The sequence below is a fragment of the Rhizophagus irregularis genome, chromosome 18, assembly GCF_026210795.1.
Source record: "Rhizophagus irregularis chromosome 18, complete sequence".
Lineage (NCBI taxonomy): Eukaryota > Fungi > Glomeromycota > Glomeromycetes > Glomerales > Glomeraceae > Rhizophagus > Rhizophagus irregularis.
Window position 1 is genome coordinate 4,006,756 of NC_089446.1, and position 22,938 is coordinate 4,029,693.

Genomic DNA, 22,938 nt, shown 5'->3' on the forward strand with positions numbered 1-22,938 from the left:
TATAAAATGTTGAACTACTTATAATTCGCAAAGATAGTATATTCATGGGAATTAGTCTGCACGTAGTTGTTTTTGATGGACGTATGCTAGGTCACTTAGAGTCGCGTGTGATGGATCAATACAGAGACCTACGTATTTGTGTATTACTAAGATGCGTATTAAAGGGTATTTGCCCTCGTTTTTTACACGATTCTGGAATTTTTACTAATTTTTAATGTTATAGATGACCGTGGATTTTCTCTTTATTGTACGTCAGAGGTTTTTTTGCAAGACAAAATTTATGATGTGAAGGAGAATATGATCAAAACCTGGGCGGGGGCAAAATTTCGAAACATAAGAATGGTAAAAAAGAAGAACAGAAAAATCCAAGTAATCATTATAATCAATGGCTTAAAATACATTAAACGAATCCAAACCGCAAAGTTAAGGGCTTAATTTCTAACCAAATGATTCAAAATTAAGTTAGTCATTTACACTTTCAAATGAAAGAATAAGCAGTACTACAAATTTGTTAGCCATATTCCTAAATTTTGGCCAGAGCTATACTTGCCGCCCATATTAATGGGATTGGGTGCCGAAAAATTTTGGAAACTCGAAATTTTGAAAATTTTTATACCGATCGTTTCGGAATTAAGGAATAATTGTGGGGTGGGATGGCAAAACAATTTGACACGTAATTACATAAATCATTTTTATTATAAATCATATTACTCATTATATTAAATTTTTAAATTTTATTGATATTTATTATATTTATTAATAACGTAAAAATGGATGTAAAAATGGATAACGTTAACTTTGGCTCTACTAGCTCTATTTTCGATAACGTAAATCTTCATGCCAAACCAATGGACTCCTCCACTAACGGAATGGACACTAGACGAGGTAATTTTTAGCTGTTTATAAGAAACAGGAAAAAAAAATTCTTAAGTAATTCTCACTCTAGATCTGGGAGACAGGTGAAATTACTTATCAGCACCAAGACCAAATCTGTCAATGGATAACTATAATAGAACACAATCGCGACAGGCAACCAACAACAGTCAACGTTTCCTGGAAATCAAACCAGGGAAGGATTATAAGCCCTGCATTTGGTGCATAAATTACAACTTGCAGTTTGGAAGACAGGGAAGATTTATGTGCACTCCGGCAGATGAACGACCATTATCTTCTTCCTCGGATTAGTATGGAAATGTGATTCCGAAAATAGAGCATTGGGAGTTCGGGAGCTGCTCGGAGATGAATGCCTGGACCTCTTTATGCCAGTGGAGACCAGATCTCCAAATCAAGTCTCGAACAATATCAGCATACAAAAGAGAAATAAAGGAACCATGCAAACATTGCAAAGCTATTCAGAATTGGTTGATGCATTAAAGAATGATCGTGAGTTTCATGAATTCCATAAATCTACAGATGAGTGGCTAATTGATCAAGAAAATAAAGAATACTTCAAGAAAACATATGATATCACCAATATTCACCCACTGTTTGTAGACCAATATGGAATGACTGTTCTGTTTTTAGATGATCGTGGTATTTTATTTGCATGGTGCGAAATGACAAAAGACACTGGATATCTTAAGAATTAATAACATGGAGGGTCTCGCGAACTACCTCTACCACCCAGAAAAGGTGCGTGCCATTATGGAGGACACCGGTGTAGAGTGGAACTTAAACGTCGCGTAAAGGAAAAGAGGGCAAAGGAGAAGTTGGAAAAGGAAAAGTTGGCGGAGAAAAATAGGGAAAAAAGGTTGGTAAAGAAAAAAAGGTTGGCAGAGAAAAAGCAAAAGTGATATGGGCGTTTCACTGTAAAAAATACATGTTTTGCCATTGATCTTTCTGATCTGTATGATCTTCAGGTTATTAAAACTATATTCTCGGTTGGTTATTACCATTATCACGTGATCTTATGCCTTGTTTTTTTACGTGTCTTGGATTTTTTTTTTGCTGAACATTATTGTATACAGTATATGTGAGATGTGCTTTGCGATTTTATTGTACTAAATAACAATATTAAAAAATAAATTAGCTTGTTTTCACTAAAAAACCTTACATTTTTATTTTCCGATAAAAGCCCGATATGGACAAAAAACTTTATTTAATGCTTTTTTATGTTTAAATAATAAAATCGCATTAAAGCCATTTTCTAAGAAAAATAAAATCATGTGTCCACATGTTTTGTCAAGAAAATTTTTATTAATACAGAAATAAAAGATTCAGGACTTTGCCCGTAGTACATGACGAAGTTTCTATGCTAGTGCTCTATCCTACAGAAAAATACAAATCCGGGACATGACGTCTATGCTATTGTACACGATTACTCCTGTTTTTCGAAATACCCTGAACCCGTTGTTTTTTCATTACCGGTTCTCTCTCAACATCCACCCTATCCTTCAATAATCCAACAATAACCTCCATCACCCGCTTCACATTTTTATGCAACTCCTTTTCTTCCTCCGAACCTTCTTTCAAAGCAGACTCGCTGAATCGGATATTGAGCGGATTTTTACTCGTGCATGAAATACCATCCGATGCAAATAAGATAAAATACCATTCCTAACGATCCCATAAATATAGTCGTAGTCATCCCAAGTGCTTCGCCCGACTTACGCTTTCTCTTATTTTTATTCACCTGTAATGCACTTTCACATTGGAAGCGAAACCCATGACCACGTTGAACAACTTTCCTTCCGTGATACAAATTAATTCCTCGAGGGCCCTGATTGCGAAATCTACACGTCCGGTGTTTTCTTCGAACTGGGGGACCAAGGTAAGTTCTTTTTTGTGACGATATAGAGCGAAGCGTGAAGAATGGCCGAAATATATTCACACCGCATAGCTTCGTTGCTATCAGCAAGTACGGTTCCCATATTCCCCAACCGGCGCTTTACACATTGTAGCAATTCCTCATCATCATCTTTGAGTGGATAGGTTGCTTAGAATGGAATGAAGAGTTAGCAAACACTCTCACATACTAATTCATGGTTAATAAGACAGACCTACTTGGTGAAAATTGACGGATTGTGCCTATCCCATTACCATCAACACCATGCTTCGCTAGCACCTCTTTCAAGTCATTCTGGGTCTTGTATGTGGAGAATGAGCGCTTCTTTTTCTCCTTACACTCCTTAGCCGCTTAGCGAAGTCCGCAAGCCTTGTCGCAAGTCCTCCCTTCATACCATATTCTCGAAATCTTTGCTTGTGGTCTTGAGAAAGTTCCGGCCATTAACCTCTTCATTTTCTAAAATTTTGAGAGCTTCTTCGCTAAGCCTTAAGTCCTGTTCCTGCAAAAAAAGAGATAAGTCTAAGCTGTATCATATTTTTTAACTTCGTCCAGTGGAGGCAGGTGTATTAGTTTCAGACATAGCGAATATTTATACGTGTTTTAGCTCGGATAAAAAATAGTGTTACGTTCCGGAAGGATAAAATTTTACTTCTGAAAAAGCGGAAAAAGCGTTAATATATGTTTTTATGTCGCACAGGCATTGCATCATTGCATGTGATCCGTTTCTCGATTAGATAATACTTTTATTTATGAAATAAAAAACGTTGCCCGAAGCGACAACTAATACATAAAAAAATGACACAGAGAAAACACTGCTTACTATTGAAGTGTTTGAATATTTAAATATATTATAATATAAATATCTTTTTTAGTAGGTTGCTTGGGGAAATGATCAATATATCATACATCGGAATCAACGCCCGTCCTGTCTACGCTTTGCAGTACTCCTTCAGCATTAACCGATGCTATCACTTTATCTGAATTTAATTCAATCCCACGGATTTCAAATCCAATAATTGGAATATCATCGAATCGGGGTTTATGTTCTTTTTAATTTGCGATCCGAGAAAATGGACAAATTCTTCGTTGTTAATTTTGATTGTAACAACATGCTGTTGTGTGATTCCCAACCGAATCGCTAGGAACAGCAAGACAATTAAGCTTAATTTCTGGCATTTTGCTTTTCCTAAATATAAAGACCCATAGTGAATAAAATTTCGTTCGTATGCAAAAATACTTCGAATATAATAAGTATACTGTATAATAAGTTACATACCCGTAAATTTTGCGGGAAAGTTGAACCGAAAACATAGGGATAAAAATAATCTCACATTAAAGAAATATTTTACAACTGAATATCCACTTTTGATATATTAAATCATATCTTAGATATTATAATTATAAAATTTATTTTTCCATTTTCTTTCATCTGCTCATGATCTTTTCTCTATCCACTTATACATGCTGATTTACTTTATAAACTATCAAGGAGTGGACTTGTCATTTTTCTATAGATTTCGCCCACGTTGAGCTCTTTTTATTAACTTTATGTATTTGTGTTATAAGTTTGGTGTGGGGTGTGACATGTAACCGTGTATCGAAAAAAAAAGCTATATTGATGTTTGCTATCAATTAGATATGATGTCATATGATGTCGAAGTATAAGAGAGATCTTGCAATAAAATGAATCGTTGATAAATTTAAAAATTAGATATATAATCCTTATGTAAATATAATATGTTGACGAATAACCCCAGAGCAGCAGTGTGTCACGATAAAGCGATTTTTTTATTAAGATTTATTTTATATATGAACATATAAAAATCGTTATATTAAACATAAAAATTTCGATATAGCGATTTTTTTTCAGTGAATCGGAGAGTTCGTTATATCGGGTTTCGGGTTCTGACTATAATCATATTTCTTTTTATAAGCGTCTCCCAAATAAGATATTTGGCTTAAAAGTGCATCTTTTGGATCAATTCGAGTCGAACACCTAAGTTGTTTAGCAGGCAGGATGATAAAACAACATATTCTTAATTTTTCGCGTGCTTTATATCAAAAAAGGTTACCACCCCTGATAATCTGCAAATAAAGTGATACTATGCGTGTCGATGTGTCTTTTAAATATTAAGATGAAATAAAACTCAGGTCAGATGCAAATAATATATGCTGTAACACTATGAATTCAGCCGCATGAATGCGTTCATGAATTATATATATTCCATTTTCAGAAATTTTTTCTTTTATAAAAAATTAATCTCTAATACTGTTAACAACCTAAGTACTTTTAAACCGGAAATCTATAACTTCACTTTTATAAAATTTACATTTTTATAAAAATGTATCAAAAAATTGGTTCGGCCGCGGGCGAATAATAATAATGTAAGCGATGGTTACATGTACTCAGTAACACCTAATTAACATTTACTTGGCAGTTTCTTATAAATACCTCCGTTGATTAAAAAAACGTAATCTTTCTAATTCATTATTGTTACCTTCATTGAATGCAACTATCCATTTCCCTGTCTGATTCTATATTTTACTCCACATATTTCATCGACCGAATTTTTTTATTTAAACAATATATATTTTTGTTGATTTAGAACCGGTGGTTTTACTTACAATGGGAGATAGTAAATGTAGATATGGTATATGCGAGTGTCAACGTTATAAAGCACAAGCTGGGAAAGATGTATGTTTATTCTGCAGTCACAGTATTGGATTTCATGAAATTCCATTCTCAAATATAAATATTGAGGAACATCCGTACGGACAATGCCAAGAATGTCGTTATTGCCAAATTTACAAAGAAGGTACTCCTGATAAGTGTGTCTATTGTGGTCACTATCAAGGTTACCATCGTAGTTGGCCAACTACTTCAATTACAACATCAAGTTCTTCCATACTCATACCACCAACTTCATCAAATACAAGAAATTTTCGTAATGTTGGCAGACCTGTATCTGATAGTGTAACAATAAATCATTTAGTATTTCTTGATAAAGAATCATCAAATAAGATTCCAAAAAAAGGAACAGATTTATGGAATATTATGATGAATAAAGGACATATCAAAGAAAATGTTTCAATTTCTAAAGCTGATAATATATTAGACAAAGTCCGTAATTTATATGGAATAAACGATCAAAGAGTGAAATTGAAATTATATAGTCCAAAAGGAGGAAAACCAATCGAAATTAATGATGTGAGTAACAAAATTATTTTTCAAATTAAATTTTTATTCATTTATTAAGTTTGAAAATTTCTCTTTTTAGGAACTCAGTTTTGATTTGATTAAATCAAGTATAACTAAAGCAAATCGAAGATTATATATTGGTATGTAAAGTATATATGAATTAATATATATATAATTTCTTTTTTTTATTTTCTTATATTAAATTAAAATTACTTTTTTTTTAGGTCCTGATATCAATTCATCAATAAATTTGAATTTTTCATCTTCGAGTAATACGGATAATCTTGTTAATGGTGGTACATCTAGTGAAGAATACCTTGAAATAATTGAGAATTTGCCGCCCCAATTATTAAATAATAACAGTTTTGAGAATACTTATACTTTCTTTAACGGCACTTATTTTTAATATTAAATATTACCGTATTTAATAATTAATATTTTTAAGCCACTTCTTAATTTAATTGTTTACTCCGAAATTTATGTTATGAGCGGATGAATTATAACGTAATAATAAATTATAGATTTAAGGTTTTTATTTTAATAAGGACAATAACATATTTTTTTTATTTTTATTTATTTATTTATTTATTTATTTTTAAGTATTTTTATTGCCTATAAAACGTGTGGAGCCGTGAGAGGAGTCTAACGACAAGTTAGACAAGTACCATTAATCCTATTTATTAGCTGACCTTTTGTATTTTTAATTCAACATTCTTTCGTGTATACGATTTATAAAAAATAAGGTGCGACTAAAGGTGATAAAAATCAGCGAAAGTGCTTTTTGGAGATGATGTTAAATTTTTGTATAATCCGTACTTTAATACTTTAGTAATTAGATTGAAAATAATTATTGTCACGCGAGATTTCACGACATAAAGAACAATTACTCGTTCTATATCTTATATTGTTAAAAAGTGATAAAATTTATTCATCTTGTTTTACAAGATTTATACTAATATTTAATTAAATCTCGCGTTTCACAATATCATTCATGTCATCCCAAAGATGCATTGATGCATTGCGATTTCTCGCATAAATCTTAGATAAAAGAGAACGGAAATGCTTGAATCGGGAAAATCATTATATCTGGTGTTGATGTACCAGCAATGGTATTTTTTTTTTTTGGTAAATGAAATACTTTATTAATTATATGCTGTAAATCTTCCGGAAGAAATTAATTCGCAATATATATTTACTGCAATATAGGCTAAAGAGAATTCTAGAAAGAGCTAAGTTGTACAATTATCTTTTGCAAATTTAAAATCTGCATCTATAAAATTTATCTAAATATATACTAAGATTATCCAATATTTTGGTTTATGGGCACCGTTTTACTTCTTATCACGCTGTAACTTACACTTTATCATTTTATATGGACGGGCAAATCCTGAATAGTTTTTGCTTAAATATGAGCCATCTTTAAATGTTCTTACTCCGTACAAAATATATTACTGAATTTTTAATGTTAATAATTAAAATATTCTATTCAAAATAAATGCCAATTTGGCGAATGGTAAGATCATACAGAAAGTTAATCTGATCATGTGATATACGTAACAGATTATTATGTATACTTTTAAGGACATGCACCCCTTCGTGTTACTTTCTTGCCCCCATATATTGAGTTATATATAGAAGGATCATGAAAGGATGTCGTACAGAATCAAAGAAGGTGATATTTGATACGATAACATGCAAAATGACATAATGTATGTTAATTAAATGTCTAAATATAAATCTGAGAAAAAATCAAATCTGGGATAAAAACACAGATTTGAAGAGTTTAATCCCAGATGGTGATCAGACAAAGTCTGGGGGTTAAAAATACATGCATAAAACTTGTCATCTTATTATCAAAAAAAATACATAAATAAATCTAATAAATCAGTTGGAGAATTTTTTTCCTCAACAAGTAGAAGAAATTTTAATATACCTCTAAAGCGAATGATTAAAAAATTCGAACCATTATATTAGTCTATGACATTTATTATTTATTTTCAATGGCCAATAGGCCAACGATGACAAATTCGATTGAAATTGTCGTGGTTTCAGTTTTCAGTATTTCTTAAGATTAATTTCATTTTTGATGTTGCTTTCAAAATTTAATAAAACGAATGGCTCGGTTCATTTAACCGAATTTTGTAAGCGAATGACATTGAAAGTTTCGATAATCGAAGTTCGTTTTTTATAATTTTGTGCCGTTATTAACAAATATAATAATGGTTTCAATTAACTCATATTAACTATTTGTTACCTGTAGTTGTAACACCTAATCAACCATTAAACCCCAGATGACGAACCTATGTAGTACGACAGTTTTTATAAATTTACTCCTCAGTTCCCGTTATCACTCCTTTTGAATTTTAGTTGACAAAACAAAAAACTAAATAAAATTACATAAACGCATTTTATTTAAGTATTTCATATTTTATATTTACTTTTAGTATAATGGATAATAAATGTAAAAAACGGGGATGTCCCTGTCTACGCTATCGAGCAAAAGAAAACGAAAAGGATGAATGTGTTTTCTGTAACCATAGCATCGGATTTCATGAATTTCCATCTGTAAATATAAATGAACATCCGTACGGACGATGCAACGAAGATGATTGCGATTGTCAACGTTATAAAGAAGAAACTTTATATAAGTGTACTTATTGTGGTCATCCATTAGGTTTCCATCATCGTTGGAATCATGATAATACTCAAATTACTTCAATTGCTGTTCCAAGTTCTACCATTACCACACAAATAACACCGCTTCCACACGCAAGAAATATTAGTCGTAATGCCGGTAGACCTAGAACTGATAGAGTAACTATAAAACATTTAATATGCTTTGATAAAGCATTATCAAATAGGATCCCAAAAAAAGGGACGAGCTTATGGCTTAATTTGAAAAATAAAAATCTTATTAAAGAAAATATCAAAATTTTTAAAGCCACACCAGAAGAAATATACAACAATATTCTTAATTTGTTTAGTGAAGAATTAAATGGCCAAGGATGGATATTATACAGTGCAAGTTCTGGACAACCGATTAAGGTTAATGGTGTAAGTAACAAAATTTCGTTATTTCGAATTATATATTAAAATTATTAAAATCAAAATTTTATTTTTAGGAAATTAGTTTTGATTTGATTAAATCGCATACAACCAAAGCCATGAAAAAGCTATATATTGGTATGTATAGCCTCTCTTAATTTTCAAATTAAAGATTATTTAAATTTAATTATTTACTTGATTTTAAAATTAGGTCCTAGTGATTATAATATCGCCAATGATGATTCGAATTTATTACTACCTCAGGTTAATATGGATAATTCCGTTGATGTCGGAAATGCTGGCACTTCCGCAAACATGCAAAACATGCAAATTATTAATCTCCCGCTTCAGTCAAGTTCTGTTCCCGAAGTGGACGATTTCTTCAATGGATTTGAAGACGAGTTTGATAATTATATCACACTTCCTTCATCGTAGTGATTATTACTTCCACAACAAATCTCTATATCATTCAATACGCTCGTCAATCACATTTATAGACATTTTAAATATTTAGAAATTAAAACTTGAGAAAGGACTATAATTATTTAATTATATTGATGTAATTCATATCTTCTAGATGAAAGGACAATTTAATTATAATATAATTGTAATAATTTAAAAAAAATATTTTTTTTTTCTGCTTGTAATTTAAATTTCCATTATTCAAATATATATAGAAATCTTAAATCAAATTTACAAAATTTTGCTATAGATGCATTTAATGAATTGTTATCATTATTTGTATATATTTGTATATATTAATTTCTTTAAATCATCTTCTATTTGACTAAATAAAAAATTCTTAAGATTTTAAGAATTTCTATATTAATGATATTCTATCCCATATTCGCATACTTGAGACTTTTGATCCGGACAGGAGCTGAGCCATCTAAGCCGTGATTTTGAAGCTGATCAACGATAAATACTAAGAATCGATCACAATCAACTGGCCACTATTTTATTCTTCACTAAAATTTTCGATTTCAAATTTCTTTATAATACCCAATTTTTTATATTTTTCAATTACTTTCATATTTTCTTTTTTATTCTCAAAACTTTTTACGCAATATCCCTTAAGAATGAAAGAAAGGGATTTTCTTGGTATGCGATTTTTCCAATTTATAAAAAATTCCTCCAGTTCCTCTGGAAATATTTCTGATGGTCCATCATAAACGTAACATATTCTTAGTTCATTAAAATTTTTTGATGAATATTTTACCAAAATTTCCAAAAAATCCTTTTCATTTAAATATTCACCATCACACCAAACTCCAATGCTTTCTAAATATTGACAATTACTTAAAATTACTTTTAAAGTTTCAACTTCATCATCCTTAAATATTGTATATAATGATTTTAGATTTATACACAATTTAGCTATATTTAAATTTAACAAATTATCATTATTCTCCACATATAATTCTTCTAAATTCTTTCCGTTGATTTCTAAAAATTTAATTAAAATTTCAACTCTTGGACATTCATCTAAGAATTTTAAAACCTTTAATCTTGGAAACGTAACGTATTGTAATTGATCGAAATTATTTAAAAATGCTTCTTCGGATTTAAATGATAAAACGAGTTCTTGTAAGGTTGTAAAATTATCTATGAATGATAGTGGTACATTTTCTAAATGTGAACATAGGTATAATGTTGTTAATTCGATAGGATGTTTTGTTAAAGAAGGTATAATTTCGGTCCAACATACACCATCAGGATCTTGTATTAATTTTAAATGTTTTAGTTTTTTTTGAGAAGAAATTAGATTTTCCAATCCATCTGAGATGACATCTTTAAATTTTATAGTTAAAGTTTGAATTTTTTGACATATCTGAGATATTTCATAAAAAAATTTGTAATAAATATCTGAACTACAATACAATTCTGAAAGATTCTTTAAATACTCTTTTGTTCCGGAAAAACTGGAAAAATAAATATAATAATCACGTTCCGGATATCCTCCTGAATAATAATCCAATGATTTTAAGGATATAATTTGATTCATCATAAACATTTTTAATATTTCTTCCAATAATAAGTATTTTTTAGATTTTGCAATCTGTTGATTTTCTAGAACATATTCAATCATTTGATCAATTTTACGAATTGAAAGAACTTTGCAATATGATGCATAATTGTACAACGGAGGTTTACAAGTTGGTGTCGCAATAAAGATTCCATTCTTACATAAAAGATTTTTTGATCTATTGGGAAGACAAGCGACTAGAGTACTGAGAATTCGTGAAATTACATCCACTCGATTACTATATTTAAAATTCCAAATATTTCTCCATAAAATTCCAACAGAAGCTTCACGCCATAAGCGATTAACTAATAAACATGAATGCAAAGTAAATTTATCTTCTTCCAAGTTTTCAAATATTTTATTAAGGCAATCATAAATAAGTTGACAAGGCATCTTGTTTATTTTTATAGTATAATATTTTTAAAGTTTATATAAAATTGTAGAAAAGAGAAGAAAAGCGATATCACTTATTTTAGGATGAAACAATGTATGAATGAATTTAGCTTTGCTACGGGTCTTTTTTTAAATGCTTACAGATTTTATAAGTTTATACCACTTTGTTGGTTTTTACAAATTTGGGTATGAAAATCTTTTTACATAAATAATGAACGTCATAAAAGTACTATTGTTGCGGTGGAGTTTACCGAAACAGTTCTCTCTCGAAATTACGATTAAAAATAGAACACCTTCCTAGATTCATTTTTTTTTTATGCATAATAATAGAAGAATTTTCCGAAATATTCCTTTTGATTTATTACATAACAACGTTAATTTTTATTAATAATGTTGAGTAAATTTGATTAATACTACGCGCATAGATACTGTACAAGATCTACACGTTATTTACAAATAATAGCTGCGCGCGTTCACTAAAATCGCTACGCCAATGGCATTTCAGCCAATCATTAACCTCCGTCTTTCCCAATTCCGAATTTTGAATCGGAGATTTTATCCCTCCCTTTCATCGTTGTTTAAAATTTGACGATGATTATTCTTTTTAGAAAAGTTTTAATTTAGTCTGATTAGAACTCCACATTTTTTCTTTCACATTTAGAAACATAGATTATTGTATAACATAATCTAGGCTATATTGTAATAGGGTCGATTCCTTTTTAAGAATATAAATATTTAAACCTTCATTTAAGTAATAAATTGTATAAAATATGTTTTATGAATCCTTTTTTTTTCAAAAATGGTATTGTATGATCTGTAATACTAGCCAACACTTTATGAAATTCGAATCCACTACTTCAAATTTTGAACCCTGATTTTAATGAAACAATTCATATTGCATTAAATTACGACTAACAGTAAAGAAACATCGCGAAAATTGCACTTCAAATACTTCAAATCTTAATTAATTTACTATTAGACTTTTGTGTCACCTCTTTAATTGGTTAGAACACATAAAAAATAGTCATTATATGATTATATAGCATTTATATCTATATGCTGATGTTGATCACGTTTTTCTTGCATAAGTTGATTACATGATTGCATTGAAATAATAACGTTTTTGTGACTTTATATTCATAATTTTTGTCTCATGCCTTGTGCAAATCTTGAAAACATTCATTAAAAATTACAATTTATCTTTGACAAGAATGAAACGAAAATAAATCACAAAATATTATTTTTAGTCCCCAAAATTTTTATTTATAGTCTATATGGGAGAAATTTACTGTCTATAGGAAAGGAATATGAATAAAGGATTTAGCATTAGATACAAGATAATGTGACTTCAATCTTAATAACAAGGGTTATGTAGGTTATGTGAAAAAATTTTGAGGTAATTACGCGGTCTTGGCTTAAATTCCCCATACTTCTAGGACCTCGCTCTCTTGAAATTTGAAAACATTATTTATTTATTTAGTTCGTCAACTCTGTACAAGTGCCTGAACAAATTTCATGACGCGCGTGACGTACGAGATGTTGTTTGAACAGTCAGATGACCCTTCATTGATTATCATATGAATTCTTTCCCTGGTACGTACTAATTGACATCTGTGATCATACCCCCTAAATCCCTAAATATGGTATGTGGCAAAATTTTGTAATCATATGTAATGAAAATCTTGTACCCAAAATTTAAGACTTTTGCTTTTAGATCCGAAATTTTTTTTTATTGATTTTTTCCTGATTTTTCGTATAATTAAGTTCCTTTTTTCATTAAAGAAATATGTTTGTGCCAATGGCTGAGCTTCCAAATAAAACGTGTATCATCTAATATCTATATAGTATAAAAGAGCATAATTTCTACGTTGCGAACAATAAAAAATCATTTTTACATACTATGAAATTTGGAAAGACTTTATTAAGAAATCAAATTCCAGAATGGTCAAGGTAAATATAAATTAATTATTAGTAACTTTGTTATCAATCGCGTTTATATTTTGAGAATTTTATTTTTTATTTTATTTTATTTAATTATTAGAAATTATATTTCTTATAAAGTTTTAAAAAAGCTCATAAATAATGCTGCTAAAGCAGACGAAACGGCTGTTGAGGATGTTGTAATAGGTATTATTATTTAATTTAAAATCTTACATGTTCCTTCTTTAAAAATCCTTTGATTTTAACAATAATTATCATCAATTAGGTTTCTTTTTTGAAGTTGACCGTGAACTTGAAAAAGTAAACAACTTTTTCTTGTATAAACGTACTGAAATGGAACGTCGGTTAAGAACTTTATCGGAAAAATATCGGTGCTTTAATATTTCTATTCCAAATAGTCCATCTATTATTAACATTAACCCAATTGACAGTGGAGTCAATGTACCTGGACTAAGCGCATATATCAACCCTAATTTTGATCCATATGCTGATGAAGAGTTTTTGGTTGTGATAAAGGAAACTAAAGATCAAATTCATAAGGTTCTTCGTTTTGCTGATATGAATAAGAAAGGATTTATCAAAATTCTAAAAAAGTAAGAAATATTAATATATATATTGTATTTTATTTTGTTTTATTAAATTGACTTTTTTGGTTTATAGATTTGAAAAGAAGCTAGGAAGACAGGTTAAAGATCGTTATTTAGAAACAAAGGTTTGTAATTATTATTGTTCGGACTTCGGAGATAAGAATGAGAATTCGGAGGAAAAGCATATAAATGAAATTTCGGATTTCATTTATGAATCTTGAAACCATATCATTAAATGCCTTATTATATGCAGAAAGAAAGATCTCATATTTTATTATTTCATTCGTAGGTAAATATACTTCCGTTTGCATCGAGCTCATTATTTACCGAAATGCTGGATTCCATCGAACATTGGATTCAAGAAGTTCATCGTCGAGTGGCAGATTATAAACAACATGTTCATCAAGATAACGAATTCACAACAAAAGCTCGTCTTCGTCGGATAAATTTGACCGAAGAACAAGATAAAATATTGTCGAATTCAATTTCTGATGATGATGCAGAAGCCCTTAAAGATTTGATAAATCAACTAGCATCAAACTTAAATAATAAAAAGGACTCAAATATATCGTCTATTCAAATATCACCTATAAAGAAGGTATATTCATATCTACATATTTTTTTCATTTTATTTTATTTTATTTATTGATATTTTTTTAATGTCATTATTAGACTTTAACATCGATGCTTTACAAAGCATGTAATTCTCGAGCTATGAGATGTATAAAATTACTTCTCAATTCCGGAGCCAGTATACACGAGGATGAAGATATCAATGAACGTTCATTGATTCATAAATTAGTGATTCATGGTGGTAAATTACCGAAGGATAAATCTTCTTCGACGAATAGCAACGTTATTGGTTTAGAAGGATCACAAATGACATATTTTGCTACAGTATTTCACATGCAAAAAGATTTCAAAAGTATCTATTCTAAAACAAACAATGTTAGTGAAGATGTAAGTTTAATATCCTGGATTCTTGAACATATTCCTCAAATAGAAAATTCAAAGGTTTCATTTAGAGATGCTTTTGGTAGAAGTCCTTTGCATTATGCTGCCATTAATGGATTTGAAAACTGCACCAAAATACTTTTGGAATTTTTAATTAGAACCGAACAATTTCCTTTACAACAAGGGTTCAACGATCCTTCCTGGTTCGATAATGATGGGTTTACACCGCTACTTTATGCAGTCTTATGTGGGCACACTACGGTGGTGAATTGTATTATTAAAGCGGGCAAAATAAAAAATGTCGATGCTATCAGTAACGGTATGTAAGAATAATAAGAATAATAGAAAACAGTCTTTCGTATTTAAATTTATCAACCACTTATTATTTAGCAGATGATTCGTCTTCGGTCACCACCGTTAGCCCTGCTTTACCACATAATATTTCGCATAGTCATACGCAGACTCCACTTGCTATAGCTTGTAAATTTGGTCAAACTGTAACGGCAAGACTTTTACTCGCATATGGTGCAGATCCTGATATCCAGGATGAGGAGGGAGAAACTCCATTACATTTGGCTACTCGTAATGGATTTGATGATTGTGTGAGATTATTAGTTGGTTTAGATGATTATAAAGAAGAACATTATACAGAAGAACATCAAATATTATCTGATGATATCAAAATTATTCTCAAGTCTAATTTAAAAAAAGCAAATACAGAAATCAAAGAAAATTTTTATGGATGGACTCCTTTATCTTTAGCAGGTGGGATATATTTATAATTTTTGGAAAAATAATTCATAGTAGTAATAATAATAATTACAACAAAAAAAAAAATCAAATTTTAATCAATTTAACATTTAAATAGCTGTGGAAGGCCATATTGCATGTGTCAAAACGTTAATACAAGCGGGCGCTGATCCTAATGTAAAGGATAACTCTGGCTGGACTCCACATATACACGCAGTGTTTCGAGGATATACTGCAGTTAAAGAAATTTTACGTCCTCTAACCGCGTTTCAAGAACCTAGTCCACTTTTTTCTACAGAGATTAGCAAGAATAATTCAAAATCATTTAACAAACCTGAAGGGGCATCAGCTGAATTGGCCTATGGTCATAGATATTTACAAGATCAATCTTTGATTCTTGTAACACTTGGAAATACCGATACGCGCAATAGCGTTAGCCCTGTAGACCTTTATAATACTTATATTTCATCAACTTCCATTCCGGTGACTTCAGTTTCACTTGTTGTTTCTACTAAGAATGCGACCGGGGAACCAGCAATTATTGACCTTCCAATTAATAACACATCCGCCATTGATCCGATCATGTTTTATTCATCTGATATAGATGAGGTTATTTTGACTTTCGACCTTATACCCACTTATGAGACAAAAAAACAATTTATTGGACGTGCAACTGCATTGCTTTCGTCCGTAAAAACTTCTTCAGGTCCACAACATAGTTCCTTAATGGGTTCCGTTACTGTTCCAATTCTTAGTAAAGATTCACTAGATGTAATTGGAAGAGTAGTTTTTGAGTTTTTAATTATAAAACCTTTCAAACACGAAAACCTTGCTGTTGGTAGTAAACACACGTACTGGACTTCCACAAAAGTTATTGGACATCGTGGATCTGGTATGAATAGAATGGAGACTCCTAATTTACAATTAGGAGAAAATACGCTCATTAGTTTCATTACAGCTGCATCACTTGGAGCAGAGTATGTTGAATTTGATGTTCAACTTACTAAAGATCATGTTCCAGTTATTTATCACGATTGGACTATTACTGAAACCGGATATGATATTCCAATTCACGCCATTACTCTTCAACAATACCTGAAAATCAAACAACAGTTTGTATCTGAACAATTTTTGGTACGAGAACATAATATTCGTAAAGAATTCCAACATCCTTCCGATAATAATGATGGTAAACGAAATGAGAATCGAGAAAAAAAGAGAAGATCTCATAGCGTACCTGTTAATACTTTTGTTCCTTCAGAAAAGAAGGAGGGGAAATTAAAAGGAAATAGTGATGGTACCATTCAGGCACCTTTTGCGACTTTAGTAGAAACATTTAAGGTAAATTGAAATAATTTGTATTTATTACAACCCAACAAATATTAAATAGGTTTTTTTTTAATAGCAAGTGCCGATTCACATCGGGTTTAATATTGAAGTTAAATATCCAATGATAGACGAGGCAGAAGCAGATAGTTTACCAGCATATCACACCGAATTAAACCTTTTTGTAGACACAATCCTTCAGTGTGTATATGATCATGCTCAGGAACGTAATATTATATTTTCATCATTTCATCCTGATATATGCCTCATGCTGGCTTTTAAACAACCAAATTATCCAGTATTTTTCTTAACTGATTGTGGTGAGGAAAAAATGGCGGATGCAAGATGCAATTCTCTTCAAGTAGCAATTAGATTTGCCAAATTTGCAGATTTATTAGGGATAGTGACTAAAAGTGTTCCTATAATTGAAGCGCCAATATTAGTAAAGACAATTAAAGAAACGGGATTATTACTCTTTACTTATGGGTCCATGAATAATGATGTAACCAATGTACGATTGCAAAGAAAAGCTGGTGTAGATGCCGTTATTGTGGTATGTATAATTGTAAAATTATTTTATTTTATTTTTTTTTTCTAAACTAAATCAATTTAATTTTTTTAGGACTCAGTGTTGGCCGTAAGAAATGGGCTTCAACAAAATGATTAAATCATTAAATATGTACATAATTAACATTAATGATGAAATTAGAATGTAAAAAAATAATTAATTTATTAAATAGATAATTATTTCTTATATTTATTTGTCCTGGTTTTTTTTTGGATTTATACATCATTTTCAATGGAACTACCTAAAAATCTATTGGGGTATAATTTAACCAAAATATTTTAGAAATATTTTAAATTAATCCATTTAAAATTCATTGACGCCACTTTAACACAAGAATTCAAATTACTAACATTTTTTTGGTTTAATTATCTTTGGTTCCAACTTAATGCCACGTTACAAAAGCACGTGATAAACTAATATAATTGATTACATGAATTATCACCAATAAAAACGAATAATTTCAGTGTAACTGAAGATTAATTTTTTTATTGGTATATTAAAATATTTTTATTTTGAAAACAAAATCAAATAAATTTCGCGCTCATTCTCTCTTCCACTTTTTTTTTTTAAAAAAAAAATATATACCCTTTAAATCTTTAATTCTAATAATGGAAACATTAGCATTACCTGTAGAATGTCTTACAATTATATTCGAAAATTTGAGTTATGAAAAATTAGGAGTAAAAAACTACAGTTTTACTATATTACATTCGTGTATTTTAGTAAATAAAATTTGGTGTGCTACGGCTATTCCAATTCTTTGGAGAAATCCTTGGAATTGGTTAATAGAAGGATTATATTTAAATAGGTTAACATTATTAACAGCAACATTTATATCATGTTTACCAAAAGAAATTAAAAATATGATAACAAAAAATCATATTAAAATGAAGAAATGGATGAAAAATGGAACAAGTTTTGATTACCCATATTTTATGAATGGACTTGATTATTCATGGTTATATTTTTCAATTAATATATTTCTTAAAGAAAATTTCAAAATTAGAAAAGAAATTTTTAAAAATGAATATAAAACAATTCTTTTAAAAGAACTTTGTAAATTATTTATGAAAAGAAGTTATAATTTAAATCAACTTAATTATAATAATCAATATCAAAAAAGATATGATTATTATAATAAAATAAGGGTAGATGATTATATAAATTTAATATATTTACCAGGAGCAACACAAACACTTTATAATTTAAAAAAATTTTATATAACAGGATGGATACCATCAGAAATTATTTTTGGTATATCAAAAATTTGTAAAAATATTGAAGAAATTAGGATAAATAATTTTCATATAGATGATGATGAAGAAATTATAATAACACTTATTCAAGAACAAAAATTTTTAAAAAAATTTAGTTTTGAAATAAAATTTGAAGATAAATTTATAGAATTTTCATTTTTAAGATTTGAAAAAATTTTAAAATCAAAATCAAAAAATCTTGAATTATTAAAATTATCACCAATTTGTTTTTGTATGGATACTTTTATTGAATGTTATAATCTTAAAGAATTAAATCTTATAGATGAAAGATTACAATTTAATGAAAATATTTTAGAAAATTTTTCAAAAAATTCCAAATTATCAAAACTTTTAAAATTAGATATTGATATAAATTTTATATCATTTAAACAAATTTCTTCATTAATTAGAAATACAAATCATAATCTTGAAATTATTACAATAATTTGGTTAGAAGGAATTGATGAAATAGAATATTATAAAATTTTTATTGAAACTATTATATTTAATTGTCCTAATTTAAAAGAATTTTATGGAAAATTTGATTATAATTATATTCCATTACTTTGTAAAAATTGTATTCATTTAAAAAAATTACAATTTAAAGATTTTAATATATTAGATTTTAGTAAGATATTAAAACAAATTGGTGATGTAATACCTATTAATTTATCAAAATTTTATTTACCTTTATGTTGGAATTTTAATAGTGATTCTTTAGAATATTTTCTCAAAAAATGTTTAATTAGATTAAATAATCCTTTATATTTTAATATTTATGAGGGTGAAAAACATGAGAAAATCATCAAAAGTTTTAAAGAATTAAATGTATTAGTAAAAAAGGATGATATCTTATATAGTATAATGGTATAAAAAGTAATATATTTTGATATAATATATTTGATATTAGTAATATTTGATATTTATTAATAATAAAACATTATAATCCGAAGCGTAAGCAGAGGACTTATTTATTAATTTATTAATATAAACAAAAAAATTTCAAACGAAATATTGAAAAATTATAAGTCATATGATAATATAAACTAATAAGTACATGCACTTTGGGTCCCCCCAGTTCCCGTTAATACATAGTTCGCGTGGCAAATTAAGAGATGATCCCAAATTCCCAAATTCGTAGCATTGATTAAAAAGTCAAATGATACCACTATTATTAATCTGACATAGTTTATCTTAGTTTGAACCATACATTTTCCGAAGTCTCTTTCATACACATTTATGTAATAAATGTAAACGATTTTCGAAATTATTGGGATTGTGGGCTAAAGTGTACGTATAATAACATACTGTTCAAATACTGATAGGAGGCGTAAAAAATTAACAAAGATAGATAATAATTCCTTCTTAGATTGCACCATACATTTTTCGAGTTCTCGTTAAAAATTCACACGCAATTATGTAATGAATTAAAATGATTTGTCCTATTATGCATTGTAATTCTCAATGTTCAATGTTAAAAGGAACTTTTATAATCGGTTAAACATTTTTGGAAAACAGGACTAAGGGAGGATTAAGGTATCAAAAATATAATAAAAATGTAATTTCCTTTTTAGGAAAAAAACCGGTAAAAAACAACAACGACGACGAACCTCACGCTTTGATTTTCTTTTTACAAAGAATTTTGATTATAATGTCCTTGTTAGTTTTGTTAGTTGTTGTTTACCTTTTTGCCACGCTTACCGCAATAGTGTTTGAAATGGAAGATAATCTGATTTGTTTCCGATCTTTTGACATCATGCATGAATTCGTTTGACGTTTTTGTTTTTCATTGTATTTTGAGACTTAAAAAAGTAATGTCTTTGTCTTCGATTTCTCACAAGCCACGGTAGTACAAATGTGTTCAATTTACCTGTTTAACATTTTTAACAATAATTTTGTCAATCAGTTATAAAAAATTTAAAAAATTAATTTTAATATATTTAATTTTCTTAAAATCGAATCATTCTTTTATGTTAATCAATCATATTTAAATGATATATGTAAAATGTATAAATGTGTACCCATTATTACTTGATTTGCAAACTAAAAGTAGTTACTGTAATTTCTGTAATTACATTTCTGTATCACAACCACTCGAAAAGTAAATAGTTCAATTCCCCTTATTTGGAAGACAGCATTCACTAATGATCATTTTCGGAAACTTATGGTAACAAAGATAATAAGGTTTATTTTTTTTTTTTTTAATGAGTGAAACGCCCAATTGTAATTTAGAAACGGATTTGCAAAAAAATTATATAAATGTACAGTACATGGAATTTTACTTTATTCTACGAACAAAGGATTAAGTTTCATTTTTTTTTCACTTTTTTTCGTTGTTGTTTGTCGCCATCCTTACCTCCTTCCCTCCCTATCATCACCTCTTCTCTACCCCTTTATTTCCTTAAAAAAGGTGTGATTTTATTTTATCCTTATTATTTATATAAGTTGGTTGTCTTTGAACTTTAATTTTTTCATCTGAGAGAATTGAAAGCTCTGGCAGCTAATCATTAATATTTTGATTCTCTTATTCAAATTTTCCATTTACTTTTTTCATTTTTTCTTCAATTTTAACGAGTTCAAAGAAATCATAAAACACACCTTTTCTCTTTGAAAAATACATTAACACTCATTTTTTTTGTATTTTTCTTTTATCCTACATTTTTTTTTATCTCTTCTATCAAAAAATCGAGAGCATAATGTATAAATTAAACATTATCATAATATTTTTCTTGTGTATAGCCGCAATTTTTACAAACGCTGCACCTCTCAATACAGTACCACAAAATCCCTCATCATCATTAACGGCACGTTCAGCGTTAAATCTTAATTCAGATGCGTCAGCTATATATCATGCTAAAAAAAGAAGAGGTATAATAATTCCTGAATTGGACTTATCAGATTCTGATACGATTAGACCAAAGATTATTAAGAACAGAATGATAAAAAGAAATCCCATTAATTATAATGCTGCTAATCATTCTACAAAAGATGCTGTTTCTCAAGAAAAACGAGCTCAAGACAAAAAACGAGCTCAAAAGAAAGAAAGAAGGTCTATCGTTTGGAAAGTTGATGAGAATATATTATTCAAGAGAAATGAAAAGTAATGGTTAATAATTAAGTTTCTCGTGATTTTATGAAAGGAAATGATATTTTCCTTTTGTATAGTAATGAATGAGATTACCATCAACAATACCATTAGTCCAACCATATACAATTTGGATTTAACGAGTCCATTACCAAACATCACGACTTTTGGATTTGGCGACAATAAATTACGACAACGACAACGACAACGACAACAACAACAATTTTCATATACATAGCATTTACATACACATCATTTTTGCATTTCATCATCATCATCATTCATCATTCATCATTTTGCATTTGTATCATATCCATAGATTTCTCTTCCTATAGATTCCATTAATGATTCTATACATTTTTAGAATTAATACATACATTGTAAACTTCCTGTATAGTTTTGTGATTACTGTTGTAAAGGTGAAGAATTTGTTCATAAGTTTTATGAATAGTTAAATAGTTGAAACTTTTTTCATTTGATTTTTTTTTGTTTTATAAATCGAGTAAATATCTTTTTATTTTTATTCTTCTTTTTTGATAAAAGTCACAAAAAAAAAATCATTATTTTTTTTCATATTTATTTTTTTATTATTTCTTTAATCTTGTATAAAGCAATCACAAAAAAGATTGAATAAAAATTAAGATTAACATTTTTCAAAAATATTGAGCGAGTATATTAACAGTATAATTAATTAATTAATGCGTGATTATCGTTTGATATGAGTGTTATTAACAGTATAATTAATTGTATATATGCATATTGTCGAGAGGAAATAATACGCATATTGTCGAGTGTTCTTAACATACAATTAATTGTATATAGGAAATAATACGCATATTGTCGAGTGTAGTATAATTAATTGTATATAGGAAAATAATCCGTGTGTTATCGAGTGTTATTAACAGTATAATTAATTGTATATAGGAAATAATACGCATATTGTCGAGAAGGAAATAAACCTCCGATGTCCGATACTGATCTTTTATTGAAGTAATCCAATTAATTGATTATTTTTTCATTAAA

At 28.9% G+C, this 22,938-nt stretch overlaps 7 protein-coding genes across 7 annotated transcripts; 6 read left to right on the plus strand and 1 right to left on the minus strand.

Annotated features, from left to right (window-relative positions):
- Positions 1–770: 770 nt before the first annotated feature.
- On the plus strand, positions 771–1,589 carry OCT59_010483 (uncharacterized protein; the record flags this gene model as incomplete). Its single annotated transcript, XM_066133043.1, has 3 exons — positions 771–885; positions 960–1,094; positions 1,186–1,589. The coding sequence occupies 3 exons, from the start codon at positions 771–773 to the stop codon at positions 1,587–1,589; spliced, it is 654 nt and encodes a 217-aa protein (XP_066000629.1).
- A 3,822-nt stretch (positions 1,590–5,411) lies between these two features.
- Positions 5,412–6,390, plus strand: OCT59_010484 (uncharacterized protein; the record flags this gene model as incomplete). The annotated part of the gene is made up of 3 exons (XM_025310697.1): positions 5,412–5,993; positions 6,064–6,124; positions 6,209–6,390. 3 exons carry the CDS (start codon positions 5,412–5,414, stop codon positions 6,388–6,390), a joined length of 825 nt encoding a protein of 274 aa, XP_025179758.1.
- A 1,909-nt stretch (positions 6,391–8,299) lies between these two features.
- On the plus strand, positions 8,300–9,646 carry OCT59_010485 (uncharacterized protein). Its single transcript, XM_025316787.2, has 3 exons — positions 8,300–9,038; positions 9,107–9,167; positions 9,241–9,646. Exons 1-3 carry the CDS (start codon positions 8,433–8,435, stop codon positions 9,462–9,464), a joined length of 891 nt encoding a protein of 296 aa, XP_025179757.2. The 5' UTR covers positions 8,300–8,432; the 3' UTR covers positions 9,465–9,646.
- Positions 9,577–11,448, minus strand: OCT59_010486 (uncharacterized protein; the record flags this gene model as incomplete). The annotated part of the gene is made up of 1 exon (XM_066133044.1): positions 9,577–11,448. One exon carries the CDS (start codon positions 11,446–11,448, stop codon positions 9,988–9,990), a length of 1,461 nt encoding a protein of 486 aa, XP_066000630.1. The 3' UTR covers positions 9,577–9,987.
- A 1,900-nt stretch (positions 11,449–13,348) lies between these two features.
- On the plus strand, positions 13,349–18,036 carry OCT59_010487 (uncharacterized protein; the record flags this gene model as incomplete). The annotated part of the gene is made up of 10 exons (XM_025329850.2): positions 13,349–13,398; positions 13,490–13,575; positions 13,655–13,982; positions 14,050–14,101; positions 14,266–14,574; positions 14,649–15,249; positions 15,321–15,695; positions 15,799–17,021; positions 17,086–17,559; positions 17,629–18,036. The coding sequence occupies 10 exons, from the start codon at positions 13,349–13,351 to the stop codon at positions 17,671–17,673; spliced, it is 3,543 nt and encodes a 1,180-aa protein (XP_025179756.1). The 3' UTR covers positions 17,674–18,036.
- Positions 18,037–18,111: 75 nt separating this feature from the next.
- Positions 18,112–19,703, plus strand: OCT59_010488 (uncharacterized protein; the record flags this gene model as incomplete). The annotated part of the gene is made up of 1 exon (XM_066133045.1): positions 18,112–19,703. Exon 1 carries the CDS (start codon positions 18,183–18,185, stop codon positions 19,701–19,703), a length of 1,521 nt encoding a protein of 506 aa, XP_066000631.1. The 5' UTR covers positions 18,112–18,182.
- A 1,823-nt stretch (positions 19,704–21,526) lies between these two features.
- On the plus strand, positions 21,527–22,153 carry OCT59_010489 (uncharacterized protein; the record flags this gene model as incomplete). The annotated part of the gene is made up of 2 exons (XM_066133046.1): positions 21,527–21,930; positions 22,030–22,153. 2 exons carry the CDS (start codon positions 21,527–21,529, stop codon positions 22,151–22,153), a joined length of 528 nt encoding a protein of 175 aa, XP_066000632.1.
- Positions 22,154–22,938: the final 785 nt, after the last annotated feature.

Excerpts from the sequence above, each read along its gene's own strand:
- OCT59_010485 (XM_025316787.2), top strand. The coding sequence starts at position 8,433 with ATGGATAATAAATGTAAAAAACGGGGATGTCCCTGTCTACGCTATCGA. Across the intron at positions 9,039-9,106 it reads AACCGATTAAGGTTAATGGT|GAAATTAGTTTTGATTTGAT; the intron begins GTAAGTAACAAA and ends TTTTATTTTTAG. Across the intron at positions 9,168-9,240 it reads CATGAAAAAGCTATATATTG|GTCCTAGTGATTATAATATC; the intron begins GTATGTATAGCC and ends TTTTAAAATTAG.